Below are 15348 nucleotides of genomic sequence, written 5' to 3'. Positions count from 1 at the left end.
GTACAATGTTCTCCTGGTTCTGCTTATTTTGCTCTGCATCAGTCCCCGTAGATCTTTCCATCTTTTTCTGAAACTATCTTTGCAATTTTAAATTTAACAAATTCAACATGTAACTTTCAAAGTCATCCTCTTTTACAGTCATTCTTTCTGCTCTTCCTTCTGTTACCACTTCTGAGCATTAAAAAAAGACTTTTATGGCCCTCCTTTCTTTTCTTTTTTATTTCCCCTATGATATCCCTATTCCTTTCTCCCTTTCTTCTCTTATCCCCAATTGGGAAAAAGAAAAAGAAAAACTCTTGTGATAAATATATATAGCAAACAAAACAAATTCTTACACTGATCATGTCTGAAAATGTACATCCTATTCTTCATCTTGAGTCTATCACTTCTTTGTCAATAGATGGGTTGCATGCTTCATAATCAGTTCTCTGGAATTATAGTTGGACATTGATTTGACCAGAATTCTTAAGCCTCTCAAAGTTGCTTATCTTAACAACGTTATTGTATAAAGTTTTCTCCTAGTTTGTTCATTTCAGCTTTTATCAGTTCCTATGAACCTTCCCAAATTTCTCTGAAACCATTTATTTAATAATTTTTTAGAACAGACTATAGTTTTCTCTAAAAACAATATTGGGGTCTTAATGGGCTGCAAGCTAAGTAGGAATCATCTATGTTATATATGGTTTCCCTAAAAACTAATGCGATCTTGGACTACATTCTAGGAGACATAGATTCCAGGAAGATAGCTAGAAGTGATAGCCCTCTGTAAGCTGACCAGGTCAGACCACATCAGGACATTACATGCAATTAATGGCACTACATCTTAGAAGGAACATGGATAAAGTAGAGAGTGTTAGTGGAGAACAATCAGAATGGTGATGTGATTCGAGTTTATGCCTTATATAGATTAGTTCAAGGAATTGTGGATGTTTATAGTCTGCATGAAACATCTGAGGAAAAATAGTTTTCTTCAAATATTTGAAAGGAAGAGGGAGGCTTAGAATTGTTCAGATTATCTCAGAAGGTAGAACTAGAAGCAATGAAAAAAAGCTATAAAGAGTCAAATTTGGGATAAAATATTAACCAATAACTATTTGGGATCTATGGGAAAATTACATAAGGACTGTTAGGTTCCTAACTTACAGAAAGATAAATTTCTTGAGTTTTGCTTCATAAGGTAAAGAAGAATCACTAAAGGCCAGGAGGCCCTGATTTGAGCCATTAGGAACTGTTAAGAAGTTAGCAAAAGGAGGCAGCTGGGTGGCTTAGTACATTGAGAGCCAGGCCAGAGCTGAGAGATCCTGGGTTCAATTCTGGCCTCAGACACTTCCTAACTATGTGATCCTGGGCACCCATTGCCTAGTCCTTACCACTCTTCTGCCTTGATTGTATTGATTCTTAGGGGGAAGGTAAGGGTTTTAAGAGAAATGAAAAAGAAGCTAGCAGGAGAATTTATAGGAAGAAGTAGACAGAAGTAACAGGAAAAGTAGCTCAGGAAGAGTCACAAGCACCTGAGGATAGAAGCCAGAAGGTTTCTAGCTAAGACAGCTAACTCTTTAGCTGTTTTGCTGGGAACTTGCTAATTAGAAGAGAGGCACTGCTTTGCTGATTGACTGGAGAAAGATTGATCCAACTACTGGATACTTATTGGAAGAGAACAGAATTCTGGTGCTGTGTGAAGAACTATTGAAGTTGAGAAACAACCTTTCAGGGATGCCCCTCTGATGTGAGAGAGTAAAAAAAGGGGAAAAGATGAGCTTTGTATGCCTTACTATGCTTTGCTGTGACAAAGAGGATTGGAGTTGATAGAATAAAGCAGAAGTCTTTGTCATTTGCAGATTTGAGAAGCTTGGCAGTTTAGGATAAAGCAGATTTCCTTGCCATGTGTAGATCTGAAGAGCTCTGCAGTTCTTTGGTTAAAGACAGCTGCTTGTCACTATAATAGTGTAATACTTTCTTAGCACCCTGATAAGGGTGGCTGTGAAGTAAAAAAGCCTGTTACTGTATCATCTGTAGAAAAGGACTGCTTTCTGTCCAGCAGGGATGTGTGGAGGACCACTAGAAGGGATGCAAGTAGCAGAGAAGCAGCTTTGTGTGGGACGCATTGTTCCTGAAAACACCAAGGACTCCAAGACCTGTGGTTCAGAGTTGTATGTTGCCCTGGACACATGAATTTCTACACTTTGTGTCTCTCTAAAAATATAAGTATATTCCCATTGTTTTCTCAAAACACTGTGGGCATTGGTGAGAAAGGGTGGTCCATTTTTATAGGTAGATGATAATATTTTGATTATTCCTGCTTGGGGCTTCTATTGAATAAAAGCTAGGATTACTTCAGATTTTGCTCTCTTTTGAATAAGTGTTATGATAACTCCTGCTTTTGACTAAAATTTTTATGTTTGAGTCAAGGGTGTTATGGTGACTGACTTTGTGCAAATGAGAATCACACCAATGGGGGCTGGGGTGCTATAGTGATGAATAGTGGTCTCCCACTCCCAATTTCCCTACTTAGGGAGAGGGGAACCCAGACTTTTTACCATGAAAGCAAGATGGAGTGAATGAAAGTTTAGAAAGAGAGAGAAGGAATGAACATCACACCCATAGGCTGCTATACCCATGTTTTACTATTCAGTGTCTTCATTTTACAGATGAGGAAACTGAGAAGTTCAGAACAGTAGAATAACCTGTCCAAGGTCATAAAGGAAAATAGGAAAATGGCAGATCCAGGATTCGAGCTTAGGTCCTTTGAGCCAAAATTCAGCATATTTACCAGGATAGCATGGTAAACTGGTTTCAATTGATGTTAAAACCCCCAGAAATATTGGTGGGATATGAATATGAATATTTGCGTTTCTCATTTTCTACCTTCTCACTGAAATCCATGATTTCCCTGAAAAACTCTAAATATACTATTCTATAACTCAAATCTAGGTAGTCTTCCCTCAGTCCATTGAGTTCCAACTCTTGTGTGGAATCGTTGAGCCATAAATTTCAGATATTCCTTATAAAAAGATTGGATCATTGTAATTTTAAATCCACTTTCTGGCAAGCATTCTTTTGTCTTCATTGTCACTCCTATGTAGTGCCCTCTAACTTCAGGTAGAAAGGATTTAGAAGATATTGGAGTTATAGGGGTTAATTTCTCAGGACACTTGTGGTGGTCTTTCTGTGACCTGACCCTGTTTCTTTTTTCTCAATGTCCTCCCCCACAATGGACTTCAGTTTCTAGAGAAATTAACCTGGGGGAGGCCAACTAAGTGTCTCAGTGGATTGAGAGCCAGACGTAGAGAAGGGAGGTCCTCGGTGCAAATCTGCCCTCAGTTACTTCCTAACTGTGTGAACCCTGGGCAAGTCAGTCAGTCCCCATTGCCTATCTCCTACCATTCTTCTGCCTTGGAATAAAGACACAATATTGATCCTAAGATGGAAGGTAAGGTTTTTTGTTTGGTTTTTTTTAATGTACTCCTTTCTAGTTCACATAGCATGTTCATCTTGACAATCAAAACACCACCCCCAGATGTGCCTTTCCTGCACTACTTCCAAAGTGGGGGGCCTCAACCTCAGAGCTGAAGCCTCCTTCTTCTGGGAAGAGTGACTCTTGTCAATGACCCAGCAGACAGCAGCAGACCCTGCCTTTCACTTTTGTGTGTGCTTTCGGTCATCCTCTATTCTAATCTCAGGGGCCCAAATCTGAACAGATCACTTGAGGAACCATGGTACCAATTTTTGTAGCCTCCTATACCATCTGCCTCTGTAATTGACAGAAACAATCCTGAGTAGCTTTCCCCCCATTCGGGCAGATATATATATATATATAGTTGCAAAAAGCCAGGCCATCTTCTAGTTTTCCATCATCACTTAAGTCAGCCTAGTGAGGATTCATGCCTTCTACCCTTAATTACTGCTCACTGGAGTATTCTCCAACCTTTGCACAAAGCTGGAGTTTTTTTCTATACTCTTGAGAGGCATTTAGGAAGTGACTTCAAGGGTTTTCTCCAATCTTAATGTATCCATAAATATTAGAATGCCATGAATTTTGACTTTGTATCTTCAAAGTGCATGCGAGAATGAGGAAGAGGGAGTTGATCTTTGGCCAAAGTTACAATGCTGATTAGCACATTTTTGGAAGTGTTTGTGGGTGTTGGGACTTTTTGGGGGGAGGGCTGCTGCTTGCTGAGAGAATAATTATTACTATTTGATTGATAATTCCCAAAATAAACAATTTAACCAATGGTTTAAAAAATCAAATGGTTTCTTTAAATCCAATAAAACAATCAATTGACTACCTGTTTTCTGTAGGAGTTATGGCTACTTTTCTTTAAAATTAAAATTTTTTTATTCTGATTAAATAAAATTTGTATTTCTATATACTAAATAGGTCAGAAAAGAAGGATTATATGTGAAACTACAAATCTTTATTATGTACAACTTGATTTTTTCAAGCATATAATAAACACAACACGTTGCTTTCAAAACTGTCATGCTCATTTACAATAGTTAAATAGATAGAGATGGATAGATAGGTAGATAGATAGATAGATAGATAGATAGATAGATAGATAGATAGATAGATAGATAGATAGATAGATAGATAGATAGATGAATAGATGGATAGATGGATAGATAGAGATGGATGAATGGATGGAGACAGATAGTGATGGAGACAGACAGAGATTGGGGAGAGAGACAGAGACAGAGGCAGAGACAGACAGAGAGAGACACAGAGAGACACAGAGACAGAGACAGAAACAGAGACTTTATAGAACCAATGTGGGAATTTGTTTTACTTGACTGCATATTTGTCACAAGGGTCTTTTTCCTTTTATTTTCAAAAAGAAGGTAGAAGACAAAGAAAATAATTCTTTATCTTTGATCTTGAGGTTGTTAACCAAGCCAGTGTTAAATTCTCTGCCATGTCACATGCTCATTAACTACTATTCCCATTCCCCATTCCTTGATTCTTCAATAAAAACTGGATTCACGTGTGGCTTCTCTCTTTTTTACCATCAGAGGAGCAGGACAGACTGAATCCTGTGTTTTGGACCTTTTGTCTCTGTATCTTTCTTCCCTCCTCTTATTCTTTCTCCCTTAATCCTTAAACCCTTCCATCCATATTTCCTCAGTCCCTAGCCTCCCTTTCAGGTGGTGGACCCACAGAAGAACATGATATAGCTGCTGAAGAGCTGTAATCATCAAGGGAAGAAATCTATGTGGAAATGCAACCTAATAATTGCTCCTATAGATATTATAACTACATCTACTGTAGACTCAAAGAAAATTCTTGCCACCAATGTTGATTGGCATTCCCAAATTGTTCAACATCAAAAATGGGTGTTGGAAAATGACATTAAAAAAAGAAATTACCATTTACTTTACTACTATACTTTTAAGACCATGAGACCATCTGACTTATAGCTAAAACCTTTCATAGGTATCAGCTTCCCCCACTAAAATGAGACCTTGAGAACAGGAACTGTCTTGCTTTGTTATTTCTATTTCTCAGCTCAGTGCTTTGTATATATTAAATGCTTTATCCATTCATTTGTATACCTTAATTTGTTTATTCATTCCACAAATGATGGACAACCCTTTAGTTTCAAGTTCTTTGCTATAACAAAAACAGTTGCTGTAAATATTTTTGTACATATTGGATCTTTTACTGTTTTCCTTCATCTCTTCAAGGTATAGACCTAGTATTGGTATCACTGGTACAAAGGGTTCTCAGTTTATTGACTTGGAGGGGGCATAGTTCCAAACTGATTTCCATAATGGCTTCCTTTTTGTCAACTTTGCCCATCTGACGGGTGTGAAGTGGAACTTCAGAATTTCTTTAATTTATATTTCTCTAATAGTAATATGGAAATTTTTTTTCATGTGACTGTGGAGAACTTGTAATTCTTCTGAGAATTGCCTTTTCACATCTTTGCCCATTTACCTATTGGGGAATGGTTCTTGCTCAGAATTTTGAATCATTTCCTTATATATCTTGGACATGAGATGTTTATCAGAGAAACTTGTTGCAAATATTTTTTCCAAGTTATTTCACTTCTAATTTTGACTGTACTGGTTTTATTTGTGCAAAAAATTATTTTTTGTGTAATCAAAATTATCGATTTTATCCTCTGCAGTCCTCTTTATCTCTCAGTTTAAATACTTATCAACTCTTCCTCTATTCGGTCATAAAAGGTATGTCTTCTTGTCTTGTTCCACTCATACATTATGTGACCTTTTATATCTAAGTGTGTCATATCTACTTGGAGTTCATCTTTATATACAAAGTGAGATGTTGTTCTTAAATTAATTTCTATAATGATAAAGCTTTCCACTTTCTCAGCAGCTTTTGTGAACTAGACCTTACTTCAGTAGTTAGGGTCTTTGGGTTTATCAAGAAATATGTGATTATATTAATTGAATTCTGTGTTTTGTGAATCTAATCTTATTCACCAATTGACTTTTCTATTTTTTTACCAGTTAAAATCATTTAGATGATTACTGCTTTGAAATATACTTTAAAATCTAGAATTTCTAGGGCCTTTTCCTTCCTACTTTTTTTTCACCATTTTCCTTAATATTCTTGAACTTTAGTTCTTCCAGATGATTTTACTTTTTTTTCTCTAGCTTCAGAAAATAATCTTTTGAACTGTGAGAGTAGAAACGCAAAAAGAAAACATATGATCGGTCATGTAGTTTGATAGGGATATGATTAGGATTTTGATGTTAAAAGATCACTCTACTGCAAATATGAATAACATGGAAATAGGTTTTGAATACATGTATAACCCAGTGAAATTGCTTGTCAGCTCCGGGAGGGGAGAGGCAAGAGGGATGAGAAAAATCATGCCATGGAAAAATATTCTAAATAAAATTTTTAAAAAAGAAAGAAAATAATCCATTGGTAGTTTGGCATTTCCTTGAATAAGCAAATTAATTTAGGTAATTTTTATTCTATTAGCTCAGGCTACCTATGAACATTTAATATTTCTCTAATGATTTAGATCTGTCTTCATTTCTGGAAGTGTCCTGTAGTTATATTCATTTGATATTTTCTGAGAGTATTATAAAATGTTTTTATTATTTTGAATGGAATTTCTTCTATTCCTTTCTTTTGGATTTTATTAGTAATATATAGGTGGTAATTTATGGAAACTTATTCTATATCCTGCAATTTTGCTTAAGTTTTAAAGTTAATATTAGTTGGTTATTTAGGGATCTCTAAAGAGATTCATATCATCTAAAAAATGCCATTTGTTTCCTCTTTGCCTATACTTATTCTCTCAAATCCATTTTCATCTTATTGCTATCGCTAGCATTTCTAACACTCTGTATCAAGTAATAGTCTTCATAATGGACATCTTTAACCCTGATTTAAAAATAAAAGTCTTTCTGCATCAACTATATTCCAGTATAACTCTCCAATAACAAAAGTCTTTAATCTTGGTACTATTTAATAAATTAAGGACATGTCCATGTATTTCTATTATTTGTAGTGTTTTTAAAACAAAAATGGGTGTTAAATTTTGTCAAAACCTTTTTCAGCTTCTATTGAGATAATCATGTGGTTATTATTTTCGTCTATTATGTTTATATGTTTTCTTATATTGAATTGACCTTTTATTTCTGGCATATTCAAGCTGGTCCTAAGGTATACTCTTTTAAATATGTTGATGACTCTTTGATAATATCTTGTCTATCACTTTTACATTGATACTCAGAAGGATATTAGTCTATAGATTTTTTATGTGTCATCTCTGATTTAGGAATCAAGAAAAACTTTATTTGTAACACAGAAGAAGTTTGAAGAGAAAGATACTTTATTTTCCTATTCTTGACAACAATTTAAGTAATATTAAAGTTATTTGTTTGAATATTCAGTAGAATACCATTTGATTGAAATCTATCTAGCTTTGGATTTTTTCCCTTGTAGAAACTCATTTATAGTTTGTTCAATTACTTTTCTAGAATTGGATTATTTAAATTCTCTTTTTTAATCTTACTAAACTGAATATTTTATATTTTTGTAAATATTCATCCATTTCTTCATCCAAGTAATCAATTTTGTTGGCATATATTTGGGCAAAATAATTTCAGTTGTTTTTCTTAATTATGCCTTCCAATGTAAAATTTCCCTCTTTCTTTTTTTGGCCCTGATTATTTGTTTTTCCTTTGTCTTTTGAAAAATCAGACTAGCTACTTATCTCTCATTCATTTTTAAAAATAGCTCCTAGTTTTACTTGTTGGTCATATTCTTTCAACTTTGTTCATTTCTTCTTTGATTTTCAGTTTCTACTTTAGGATTTACTCTTTACGAGCTTTTTATTTTGTTAGTTTCCTAGTATTTTTTAGTTGTAATACTCAGCTTCTAATTTTTCTTACTTTTGTTGATGAAGTCTTTTAGAGATACACATTTTCCCCTAAGGATTGGTTTGGCTACACCTAAGCTAATAATTTTCCTTCTGATTTTTTTCTCTATAGCAGGAGGTTTTTATTTGGTTTGGTTTTGTAAACCCTCACTTTCTGTCTTATCAGTTCTAGACAGAAGAGTAGCAAGGGCTAGGCAATTAGGATTAAGTGACTTGCCCAGGGTCACACAGCCAAGAAGTGTCTGAGGCCAGATTTAAAATCCAGTTCCTCCAGACCTGGTACTCAATCCACTGTACTCTACCTAACTGCCCCCTAGGAAGAGTTCTTAAACTGTAGTCTATGACTTGGTTTCTAAAAAATATATTTTGACAACTATATTTCAACATAATTGGGTTTTTTTGGTAATTCTATGTATTTTATGCATTTAAAAACATTCTGAGAAAGAGGTAAATACATTTCAGCAGATTGTCAAAGGGGGTCCATGATATAAAAAAGTTTAAAACTCCTTCTCTACACTTTTCCTTTTAATTTCATTTCTTTCAGGTACTCCTATGGTCTTTGTAGCCAAACCATTTTCTTCTCTGAGGCTTTGTTTATATTTGGTGTGTGTATTATCCTCTTCTTCCAGGTTTTCCTAAACTCATTACATTTTTTCATAGTATTTGGTCTCTTATTTTGTTCACTCATATTTCTAACCTCAGTTCTTGACTTTCAAATTTGGTGCCAGGGCCAGGCTTCAACCCTCTGACGTATCCCTCTGATGCTCTTGATGGAATGTTGAGACTTTGTTTGGTCCTGACCTAACTCTCCTGGCTGTTGGCTTCCACTATGTGTGTCTACACACAGAGCACCATCAGGCTTCAGTTTTCCTAGCCAGAGTTCTGTGGTGGGAAGGATATTTTGTAGCTACTGTTTTAACAGTATAATCTTAATAAATACTCCTTTGCCTTAGAAGAGCTAATTGTATCTGTTGACTGCCTGTTGTAATGAAAGCATGGTCGCAAGATTTTATACATTACACTGTTAATGGAGAGCATACAAATAGGGGCTCATGAATCAAAGAAATAGAGACCCAGAAGGTAACCCTTAGAACCCAAGGTGGCAGCCATCCCTCTGGAGACCCAACTCTCCAAATATGCCTGCAAGTTGTGGGGGGAGTTAGTCCCATGGAGGGGGCGGGGGGTACTGTACACATAACATCAAAGGTAGGGCACACTTGAAGTTTCCTAATAACTGCTTACCTTTCTCTGAATTAGAATTTTGCTATTTTGACATCCATATCTGTGACATGTTCTAACCAAGATTCAGTACTTTCCTCTCCAACTAAGTGGCCATCCTACCCTACCTCCCTTATGTGTAATTGGAAATCTTGTACATTTGAACCACATTACCCAGGAAATCCACTGAATTTGTCTCCTGTCTACATCAGCATTGTGTTATTTGGAATTTTGGGGGTTCCATGGAGAGGTATTTGGGTTTCATTTGAGTTTTAAATAATTAAATATATGACAAACTTCCTGTGAACATTTAGGGGTCTTGGAAACTACATTTCCCATGTTTCAACAAGTTTCTGGTTTTGACGTGATAACGTGAGCCAATGTAAAGTGTAGCTTAAATTGGGAGACCTGATTGGTTTTGCTCTCTTTGGCACCGAAGGAGCCAGGCATGTGGTCTATGGGGAGAAGGTCTGGTGGGGCAATTTGAAATAGATCTTAGCAGGTGCACAGTCATTTTATATTTTACCAGCATGGCCATAATTAAAATATTTCTTCTTTTAATATCCATCTACATTTATTTTAATCATTATAGCATGTAACGGCAGGAGGTCAGTGGGCTCCTGGGTAATGTAGTTCAAAGGTATAAGATTTCCAATTACACATTTATAACTTGAATCAACCAGAAATAAATAGAAATTTCCATAGTGAGTTCCCTCTGACTATATTGCTCCACTGATAAACTTTCTCATTGGTGAGGGTACCTTCCTCTGTTGGCACTGAATTGCTTGCTGGAAGAAGATGTCTTACTCCCCAGTAGTCTCCTCATATCTTCTGTAGGTCATTCTTTCTTTTCTTTTATGGAGATTAGCTTGATTAATAGGATTTCTTTCAGGCTTTACGGTAGCTTTTATGACTTTTGGGCTTGACTTTTCATTTGTGGTATCCCAGATTCTTTCTCCTCTGTATAAAGTCTAAAGTAGGTATATTATTCAGTCAGGCTAAGAGTTGTATCCTACTGGCTTTGCCCTCCAGTGTGCAATGGAAAGAACGCTGAATATGGAAGCTTAAAATCTGAGTTCAAATCCCAGCTCTGGCCATTACTAACCTGTGTGGCTTGAGTGAATCATAACTTCTCTGGACCTCAGTTTTTCTCATCAGTAGAATAATGGGATTTGACTGGACATCCTTGAAAAGGTCTCTTTTAGCTCAAATTCTATGATCCTTCCATTTTCTGTTTTCAATCAAAGATCTTTGTACATAATGTTCTTTTATTAAGGCACTATTGAATTGGCTTGCCAAAAAAAAATCCAATGAGGACTCAGTCCTTAGAGCATAAATATTCTTACTCTACCTGGTCAATGATAGAGAGGCAGGCACAATATCCTCTGTCTGGTTTCAGATGAACACATGGAACTTTAATGGCTACTTTCTAGCCATTAATTACTGAAGGGCTAGTACAGCAATTTGAGGCAGTTAAGGAAGTTCAGTGGATAGAGAGCTAGAGCTGGAGTCAGGAAGGTCTGAATTCAGAAACTGCCTCAGGTAGATTTACTACCTATGTGACCCTGGGCCAGTCATTTAACCTCTGCCCCAGCTTCCTCGCCTATAAAAGGAGATAATAATAGCACTTACCTTCCGGGGTCGTTGTAAATATTAAATGAGATCATCTTTGTAAAGAGATTTTGCAAACCTTAAAATACTATATAAATGCTAGCTATTATTATTAATGAAAAATTTTTTGATTGGCCAAGAAGTTAAAGCAGTTTATGACTCAGTAAAAGCTGAGATGGTTCTAAAGGTACATATAAAAGATTCAAGGAAATAATTTCTCACTCTCTGCTTTAGTGATAGTGCTATTTTCTTCTAGAATTCAGCTGTCAGTGAGAACCGGGATGCCTTTCATGGACTGCCTCATCTCACTGGTCAGCTGGGTACTCCTATCTCAGGATATTCATTCATCTAAGAGTGAAAAATAATCCTCTTAAAAGAAACAGAAATTCCATGTGTTTGGGGACACATGGGGCCTGGATAGGAGATAAAGCCCATTGTGGCCTCTCCCCAACCTTAGCACAGTCTTCCTCACCTGGTAACCAATTAGGAAGAGAGTTAGATGCCATCTGACCAAACTCTTTGTAAGAAAACAACATTCATATCTTTTAAACCTTTACCTTCCATCTTAAAATCAATACAAGTATCAGTTCCAAGGCAGAAGAGCGATAAGGACTAGGCAGTTCAGGTTAAGAGACTTGCCCCCAGGATCACATAACTAGGAAGTGTCTGAGGTCAGATTTGAGCTCATGTCTTCCTGACCAGGCTTGGGAGCTGCCCTAATATTTGTATTTTTCAAAATAGTCAAGAAGCCCAGTTTCAGTTCTCCCTTCAAAGCTCCCAACTCATGAATGGGGAAGGATCCAGCCACCCTCAGAATCCACAGGGCTAGGTACCAAGTAGAATTACAGTAGGGTTGATAGCATCACTTGATAGTATTCTGCCCCAACTGCTGCTTCTTTGTTCAGTTCATGGCGATAGTTCTTTTTATTCCTGCGAAAAACTCAAGGGCTCTACCCAAAAAGCTTTGTGAGTAATGAAGTTTCCCAGTTGGAGAAAAAGCAAACAGGTCCCCCGGTTATAAGGGGTGTTATACCTACATTATCTCATTTGGTCCTTAGCTTATTGTTGTTGATTAGTCATTTTAGGTTGTGTCCCACTCTTCATGACCCTAATAGGGATTTTCTTGGAAAAGATATTGGAGTGGTTTGCCATTTCCTTCTCCAGTTCATCTTTACAAATGAGAAAACAGAGGCAAACAAGGTTAAGTGACTTGCCCAAAGTCATACAGCCAGGAAGTGTCCAAGACCAGATTTGAACTCAGGAAGATGAGTCTTCCTGCCTTCAGACCCAGCACTCTATCCACTGACCTACATAGTTGCTCCTAAATGCAATACTCCAGATGTGGTCTGAACTGGGACAGGGTAGGCAAGGTGGGGCTATCATCTCTCTCATTTCTAGCACCAGACTTCTATTTATGTCATGTCACACTGCTGATTCAGATGCAACAATCCATTAAAACCCTCAGGTGTTTTTGTGGTTTTTTTCCACATGAATTCTTTATCTTAAACCAGGCCTCTCCCATCCTATATTTGTTCAGCCAAGTTTTTTTAACCTGTATGTAGGACTTGGTGTATAATCTCTATTAAATTCCACTTTTTGCAGACAGCTAGGTGGCTCAGTGGATTGAGAGTCAGGCATAGGGATGGGAAGTCCTGGGTTCAAATTTGACCTTGGATACTTTTTAGCTATGGGCAACTCACTTAAACCCCATTGCCTAGCCCTTACTGCTCTATTGATTCTATCTCTGCCTTACATACATACCCGTCCCCATCTTGTGTGCCCAGTTCTGACCATAACTATGCTATGCAGGAAAGACAGAGGAGAAAATAGGATCCTTGATTTCAGGAAGCTCAAAAAAAATCAAATTCTACTTTCTTAATTAATTGACCATTCCAATCTTTTAGGATGTTTGAACTCCTAATTTTGTCATTCAATATATTGATTATCCCTAATGCTGCATGAGGAGGATGGGTTGGGAAAGAAAACACTGAAAAAGATAAGGGTTTTTCCCCTACTAAAAAGAGACATTTTGGGGGTAAGTATAAGGAGGTGTTCACTGGCAGTAGGCAGGAGCTGGGGTACTGGGAAGAGCAGTGTGTTAAGGATATTAGGAGAAAGGATACTTCAGAGAATAGGCTGGAAGGCACTGGGAAGTTAGGAAGGGAATTCTAGGGGGACAGACAGCTGGGGTAAGAAGAAAACATAAAGAGATCAAGAGATCGACTTGGTGTGACATTGAGGAGAGGGACTTTGAGCTGATACTATGATGATTTGAGAATTTACTCTCCTGAACCCCCTTGTGAGCCAGAGGGCCTCTGCCTTTGGGTGCAAGAACCCTTATTCACCCATATATTATTAATTCCTTCCTTTCTCTCCCACCAATAATGTCCAGGGCCTCAAAAAACCTATGTTGGAGCAACATGTTGATCAACAATCTTTGGAGAAAATGGTGAAGCGTGCTGTAGAGGAATATAGTTACAAGGGTTCTGTACCAGGAAACCCCTACTTGCCCCAGAAGTATTGGATTTCTGAAGCTGAAGGTACCTATAATCCTTGACTAGGACTCTAGTCCTTGTACCCACCCTGCCTCGTTGAGAAGAACCTTGACCCTTGAGTGAAGGGATTCTTCATATGTCATACCCCAAGATTTTGTCTTCATTTGTCTCCTTTTTCTCCTCTATAATCCCCTCCATTGGTTGAGACAAATTCTTGTCTCAACTTTGACTATCAGAATCTATATGGATCTCCTTTTCTAGCCCTGATTTCTCCTGAATGCCAAACTCATGTTTCTAACAGTTACTGGAGCATATCCTGGGTGTGTCTCCCAGGTCTCCCAGTTCAATACACCTAAAACAATCCATGATCTTTTCCCTTTTTGGCTGCCTTGTTTTTATTAAGGACACCAGAATTTGCTCATTCATCTAGGTTCACATCTCCCTCTCTCTTACCACCAACTCCCCTCTCCCACATGCAAAATTTCCAAGTCCTGCTGTTAACTCTTCCTTTGTGAATGGCTTTCATATTCACTGTTGCTATTTAAAGTGGGGTCATATTTGGTGGGTAGGGGGCTCAGTTTCAGAATGAAGAGTTTTAATTTATCCTATGTATAATAGGAAATCATTTTAGGCAAGCAGTGAAGTAATCAGAATAAGGTGCTTTTGGAAGATTACTTGGGAGCTGCATGGAGGGGAAAGAGAATATGAAGCAGGGAAATCCTTCAGGAGGCTCTTGTAATAATCTCAGGAAGAACAAAAGAGAAAAGGGAGGGAATAGATTCCAGAGACTTTTAAAAGGAAGAATCCATACAACTAAGTGACTGACAGGATGGGATGGGATAGAATATGGGATGATATGGGTGATGGAATATGGGATATGGGTTGTGGGATGACATGGGATGCACAAAGTAGAAAACAAAAATGGTTTTGAGATTTTTTTTAGCTTGGGGAACTTGGGGTGTTTTCATTGGGAGGAAAAGTAAAATGACTGGAGTCTAGCCAGAGAATCTAACCACCTGTGGGAACTGGGGGAGAGCAGGAGTTGGAACAGGCTTGGTCTTGGGACCAGACAGAGTGTTTCCAGGTCCAAAAGACTCCCGAAGATAATATGTCTTCTGAGCTGAATACAGCTAAACTCTGTCTCTCTCGAGCCTTGTGACACTCCTGGAATGGAATCTTGTCCTGATTCCTCCTCACAACTGGAATGAGCTTCTGTTCCATGAGGATATCTGCCCTGAAAGGGTGTTTTTATTTATGGTTGATCCACAACCAGAAGAAGACACAGAAGGGAGGCCTATTCTTGAGGCTTGGAGCCCTGACTAATGGTGGGGCAGGGGGGAATGACATGCTTTCTATCTCTCCTCACCCTTACTCATCATGGTCTAGCAGAGAGATACAACCCAGCCTTTATTAGTGGAGACAGGTACGGAGCATGGAGGACGGCACCGTACAACAGTACGGGTTGGAACAAATATACTACCTACCTCCCAAGACTACCAAAGGTATCCCTTCAACTGGTCCAGCATGGGCAAGTATGGGGGGGGGGGAAAGAGGGGGGGGGTTAAAGGATTTGTGCAGGTAATGTTTCCCTTCCCTTCCCCACTCAGATCTACCTTCCACTCTGGGATTTGGATGTTCAAATGATGGGGGTGGAGTGGAAAAAG

At 37.8% G+C, this 15348-nt stretch overlaps 1 protein-coding gene across 1 annotated transcript in view; it reads left to right on the top strand.

The window, feature by feature from the left end:
* C1H9orf24 (chromosome 1 C9orf24 homolog) overlaps window positions 1-15348 on the top strand; it is a 58428-nt gene that overhangs the window by 38503 nt on the left and 4577 nt on the right. Inside the window, exons 2-3 of the mRNA XM_044657248.1 lie at window positions 13582-13729; window positions 15071-15186. Coding sequence (XP_044513183.1) covers window positions 13582-13729; window positions 15071-15186 — 264 coding nt within the window. The remainder of the gene's footprint in view (window positions 1-13581; window positions 13730-15070; window positions 15187-15348) is intronic.

The sequence above is a fragment of the Gracilinanus agilis genome, chromosome 1 (assembly GCF_016433145.1).
Source record: "Gracilinanus agilis isolate LMUSP501 chromosome 1, AgileGrace, whole genome shotgun sequence".
In the NCBI taxonomy this organism is placed as follows: domain Eukaryota; kingdom Metazoa; phylum Chordata; class Mammalia; order Didelphimorphia; family Didelphidae; genus Gracilinanus; species Gracilinanus agilis.
This window is presented reverse-complemented; position numbering and strand designations above follow the sequence as displayed.